Source organism: Chrysochloris asiatica, unplaced genomic scaffold, assembly GCF_000296735.1.
Source record: "Chrysochloris asiatica unplaced genomic scaffold, ChrAsi1.0 scaffold00206, whole genome shotgun sequence".
In the NCBI taxonomy this organism is placed as follows: domain Eukaryota; kingdom Metazoa; phylum Chordata; class Mammalia; order Afrosoricida; family Chrysochloridae; genus Chrysochloris; species Chrysochloris asiatica.
Window position 1 is genome coordinate 2142273 of NW_006408724.1, and position 6401 is coordinate 2148673.

Here is a 6401-nt window from a genome sequence, read left to right on the forward strand (position 1 = left end):
ATCGAACATTGTTTCGTTCTGCTGTGCATGGAGTCGCTATGAGTCGGTTCCGACTCGATGGCACCTGACAACAACAACAACAACAATAAACGGAGAAAAAGATTAAAGTTGCCAAAGACTTCATTTTGCTCGGCTCAACCGTCAATGGTCATGAAAGCAGCAATCAAGAAATGAAACGTATTGCATTAGGCAAATCTGCTGCACAAGCCCTCTTTAAAGTATTCAACAGCAAAGATGTCAGTTTGAAGACCAAAGTGCGCCTGACACAAGCCATGGTATTTTTAATAACCTCATATGCATGTGAAAGTTGGACAGTGAATACAGAAGATTGTAGAAGTATTGATGCATTTGAGTTATGGTGTTAGAAGAGAATATTGAAAGTACCATGGAATGCCAAAAGAACAAATCAATCTGTGTCGGAAAAAGTACAGCCCGAATGTTCCTTGGAAGCCAAGATGGCCAGACTTCATGTCTCATAATTTGGACATATTATCAGGAGGGACCAGTACTGGGAGAGGGACATCATGCTTGGTAGAGTGGAGGACAGGAGACAAAGAGGAAGACCCCTAACAAGATGGAACGGCACAGTGGCAGCATCAATGGGCTCAAGAGTACCAACAATTATGAGGTTGACGCATGACCGGGCAGTGTTCTGTTCCATTGTGCATAAGGTCGCTATGAGTCGGTACTAACAACAACAAATTTAACAAAATAGTTCTAATATCCCAATGTATTGGATTAATGGCTAATTTTGCATGTTTGGGTCTCTTGTGAACCTCCAACTGATTTCTAGTAGAACAACAGTCATATTTTAACCCTAAGAATACAATCTACAACTTAAACTGAGATTTTAATCTTAGCATTATCAACTAGTAATATTTAAACATGTATCAGCAAAAACCCAGTCTTACCAAACTATATCAATAGTGTCTATACTCGATTTTTCATTCTCAGTATTTTAGTTAAATCCTGAGTCAATTAATTAAATCCTTTAGTTAAATTTTGTCAGTGAGTCAATTCCAACTGAAGGCAATGCGTGCATTAGAGAGTAGTACTGCTATAGGGTTCTCTTGTCTGTGATATTTAAGGAAGCAGACTGCCAGTCTTTTCTTTTGTAGAGCTGCTGGCTGGGTTTGAACTGCCTATCTTTAGGTTGTAGTCAATCACAAACTGTTTGTGCCACCTAAGGACAGCAATTTGTCAAACTCAAACACATATGAATTAGCATCTCTCATGATATCCTAACTCCATGAAGAAACCTCAGCGTGGTTTACACCACCTATCCCTAGCTTCATCAAGTCAACCAACACTGTCTACATGACATGGCCATTCATGAAATAGTTGTATCCCAATGCCTACTATTTAAATACTTCCTTTAAGCAGATTGAACTAAGCACAATTTTCAAATCCACAGTGCCAGTAAGGAAAACTCATCTACATAAATTCTTAAACCTATATCCATTCACCTTCCGTAGTTGCACCACCTGGGGAGAAATGGATTCATGTTAGGAAAGGTGAGAATGTGTACCAACCCCAAATTAACTTCCCACGATTATATTCCTGAGGGAGAGTAAGTGCTCTCGTTCTTCGCATTTGCACTCTATGGAACACTAAACATTACCTGCACTCTTTACCCAATATTTTCCAAATTTACCATTATGGAAAAAAGACGTGCAAGCCCTCTACCACCCACTAAGTACGGAAGAGTCCACAATCAAATATCATTGCTATTTGGTTGTTGAGTGCTGCCCAGAATGCTCCCCAAACACAGTCCACTCTACTTTATGGTATTACCTACAGTGGTCATCAGCTTGAGGGTAAGGGGCCTCTGCTTTTAAAAATCCAATGGCAAAAGACTACACTGAAGCAATTTTGACTTACTTTTAACTAGCAGAAAAAGAAAAAAAGAAATTCTCTACTGAATAATGTTAACATTTCCTTGTGCCTTGATTAACTCTAGTTTCTTCCAAGTGACCAGAGGTGGGGATAGGGTTGGAATCACCAGCGGTACAGAGGATGGGTAGAAGCTGATGGGGATGGTGCAAGCAATAAGGAGATGCCAACAACACCACACTTATCTGATGAAGCAAGGTTCAGAAATGAGGGAAATATTTTGCAAGCTTACAGTGGCATCCTTTTAATTATGAGTTACCTGGGAAATTACGTCTCGTGGGTAGAACATTCACTATATGAGAACCAAATTAAACAGCTAGAGAGGAAGGTTCTATTTTCTCTTCACACCACAAAAGTCAGTTAGGGAAAAACTGGGATAAGTCATTTTATTTCTCAGAGACTCCATAAGTAGTAGAAAAAATACCTGCCAAGACTCACCTCATGGGATACAGTCTACACTTTTATACAAAAGAAAGATGTTAAAACTCCACAAAACTTGCCTACTGGCTGTAACTACCATATACACACACAATGCCTTAAATCCACTGCCAACTCATCAGGGCCGACACGTAGTGACCCTTCAAGACACAGCTGAACTGCCCCATAGTGTTTGCCAAAGCTGTAGCCTTTAGGAAAGCAGATTGGCACACCTTTCTCCCACAGAGCAGCTGGTGGGTTTGAGCTGCTAACTAACCTTTGGTTAGCAGCTTAGCTCTTAGTCACTGTGCCACACACATTGTTCTCTACAATCTAAAAAAGCATTTCATAAAAGTTATCTTATTTTAGCCTCATTAACAACCCAGTGAGTTGGGCAGAGGCTATCACCCCCGTTTTATAAATACGGAAATGGTCTGATGAGGGTAACTTGAGCAAAGGCACAAAGCTTGTGAGTAAGGGAGCCAGGACTAAACCCAAGGTTTCTACCTCCTGGGTCACTTCCTGTACACCACATACTATCCCAGGATAACTTATTCTGAGCTACAACCAATTATCAAAACAATCTCTATTTTGTTGTAATTATGATTCTACCCTTGTCCCCCATGAACTCTTGCATCGAAAGGGCTCTGTACTTCCCAGCACATGAGGGCTGGGTTCATGGCCAGGGGTGACTGAGGATTAGCCCCACAAAGCAGTGGATATACTACCAGATGCCCACAGGACACACCAACACTTTACCTTCCGGCATTCTGCCAACACAGAGCCCAGCCGGACAACTGCTACTTTGGTCTAAAATGGGATTTTCTGCAGGGAGAATGTGAGGATGAAAGTCCCACCCTTCGCAATATAATGAAAAATGGCCACTGAGAACTGGCCTGATGCAAAGCCAACAGAAGACTTACCCATGGCTGTTCCCGATGAAATCTGCTGCCAGATGGTGTTGTGCTATTCAAGTAATTAGACAGACACCCAGAAAAATTAAAATGTGAATATCTTCCGAACTAAAAGTCATCAAATATTAAGTGTAACTTAAAAGAAACAAACAAAAAACACACCCTAATACGCTCACAGTAGGAGACTTTCTCCTATAGCTACAACCTAAGTACTAATTGACTTGAGAAAAGGGAGAAACATGGGAGATATCCACATACACACAAAAGCACAACGTGTACCTTCTAGTTATTTGGGTGCCGAAGGCAGTTTTAGGAAGTTTGTAAACAGGCTCCATTTACTAGTGCCATCCAACACGCAGTCACAACAGAAACCCTAACTGCACATCTGATTCAACTTGAGTGTTAAGCTGCATAAACCCTCTTTCACATGCATGAACAACCACAGAGGTTAAAATACAGCAAGGCTCTCACTTTTGAAGGCTGCTGGATTTTAATTTCCTGGGAATCCGATGCAGAATCTGACTTGGTGCCTCCAGAATTCGGTTTCTCCTTTTTTCTCTTTTGTTTCTTCTTTTTTTTTTTGGCTCCCAAATCCCCTCCGGGACTTCTGTTAAGAAATTCAAAGAGGGTAAAACAACAACAACATGAAATCATTATATAAAACAGCAACAAACTGATCATTCATAAAACACTTATGTTGTACACCGTAGTGTGATTGTGAATGGGAACTGGAAATCTGGATGGATTAAGAAATTAGTGCATAGACAATGCAGAGTTTAGGCCACATTCAGTCACACAGTAACAAGCTTAGATGTCATTTACGCAGGAAGATGTCAATATGAGCCCTAGTTCATAACTGAAGTCCAACAGCTTTCCCAGGTAAATTACCACTGCTTTAGTAACCCATAGTTCAGTCTGTCTCTTACATATAGTAAAAAGCTCCCCTGTAAAAACATCACTTGGGCATAACAAGTTACTAATCTTATCACAACAGAACTAAAGAAAATTGCATGTCTTTTGTGAGGTTTTTTTTTTTTTTTTTTAACATACATTTTATTACTAGGTATAACAATTAAAAACAAACAAACAAAAAGTCTCTACATGAATATTAAATGAACCATCAAAACATTTCAGTTTGGGATCCTTGTTATCTAATGTCTGTCATCTTCTGAAGAGCAAAAAGACCAAAAATGAAAATGAAAAAAAATTCCATTTACTTGGGTCCAGTTCTCCTACAAAAGTTCCCACAAGGTAAATTAATATTTAGTCAAAGATTATTACTGCCTGATGTAAACAAAACTGATGAGACAGTCAGAACCATGAGATTCTTCTACATTAGTCAGTTCTACCTGTTCCTCTCAATTTTCTCTTCTTAATGTTTTTCTAATTATAAAATACATGCCCACTATGCTGTTGCACAGTGTCAAGTCGGTCCCAATTCATAGTGACCCTGCATAGGGTTTCCAAGGCTGCAAATCTTTACAGGAGCAGAACACCTCCTTTGTCTCCCATGGCGGGGCTGGTGGACTCGAACTGCTGACTTTGCAGTTGGCAGCCCAACATGTAACCCACTATACTGTTGTTGTTGTTGTTGTTAAGTGCCGTCGAGTCGGTTCCAACCCATAGCGACCCTGTACAGGGTTTCCGAGGGTGTAAATCTTTACGGGAGTAGAAAGCCTCATCTTTCTCCCGCGGAGCAGCTGGTAGTTTCGAACCGCTGACCTTAAGGTTCACAGCCCGATTCGTAACCACTACGCTACCAGAGCTCCTTAACCCACTATACTAGCACCATGAATATATGAGAGTAAATAAAGTATTGCTACTGGGTTCCAGCTCACCACGCATGGGCTTAATCTGGTTTAAGTATATTCCACTATTAGTGGATGGCTGCAGACACTAATTTCTCTCAGGAATATATGAAGGGCTTCAAAATGGCATTAAAAGGTATTCTAATGTTTCCAGGTAATTTTGGAAGCCCCCTTGTACAGTGTTTCCAGGTAATTTTGGAAGCCCCCTTATACAGAGGAAGAGCTCCTGACTCTTGAGTGAGGAAGAGTTTCTATTCCATTTCCCAGAAGCCTTATGGAGACTGGGATTTGCGAATGAGAACTGACAGTTGCACCACTTCATAACCATGATGATAGGATGGTCATCATCAAAAGGGACAGATAATAAGTGTTGGTGAGGATGTGGAGAAATGGGAATTCTTATATGCTGATGGTGGGAATATCTAATGGCAGAACTGTGCATTCCTCAAAGGCTAAACTCAGAGTCACCATGTGCCCAGCAATTCTACTCCTAGGTGTATATACTCAAGAGACATGAAAAGTTTTTGTGTCCATACAAAAACTTGCACACGAACGTATCCTAAAAGTATATATAGTTCAACTTAGGCTGTGAGCGAGTCCTGAGTGCTGGACAGTGGAATACGAACGGAAGTGACTGATGTATGCCACTTCCATCAACTGATGAGAGGATTCATAAAACACAGCCAACACCTACGGTAGGATATTATGCAACAATAAACATTAACGAAGTACTGCTTAATCAACAACATGGATGAACCTTGAAAATACTATGCTGTTATGACCAAAACAAGTACAATGCAAAAGAAGGTGACCACGGAGGAACAGAGATCCAGACAATGAGAAGGTCAGGTAGATTACAGGATAAAATAGACTGCACTAAATGGACAGAGAATTCAATGGACCATAAGGCAACAAAGAAAATTAACACCTCACAGCATACCAAGAGAATGAGAATCCAAGAAGAATATGAAAACATTAAAACTATAAGGAAACGCACAAGAAAGAGCACACAAATCATGAATTCAACAGAGAAAGACAAACAGAACAAAGAAACAGCAACACCACAGAAAAAAACTAATATAATAACAACAAATAATCAATACCTATTGATAATTACACTGAACGTAAATGGTTTGAATGCACCTGTTAAGAGACGGAGGGTGGTAGAATGGATAAAGAAAACAAGATCCTTCAATATGCTGTCTGTAAGAGATGCATCTCACACACAGAGACAGAAACAGATTAAAAGTGAAAGATGGGAAAAAATATACCAAGCTAACCGCAATAAAAAGCGAACAGGAGTGGCAGTGCTAATCTCGGATAAAATAAACTTTAAGGCAAAAGCCAGCATAATAGATAAAGATGGACA

General features: G+C 40.1%; 1 protein-coding gene across 1 annotated transcript in view; it reads right to left on the reverse strand.

The window, feature by feature from the left end:
- Window positions 1-6401, reverse strand: part of NMT2 (N-myristoyltransferase 2) — a 69580-nt gene that overhangs the window by 27627 nt on the left and 35552 nt on the right. Inside the window, exon 2 of the mRNA XM_006872603.1 lies at window positions 3696-3831. Coding sequence (XP_006872665.1) covers window positions 3696-3831 — 136 coding nt within the window. The remainder of the gene's footprint in view (window positions 1-3695; window positions 3832-6401) is intronic.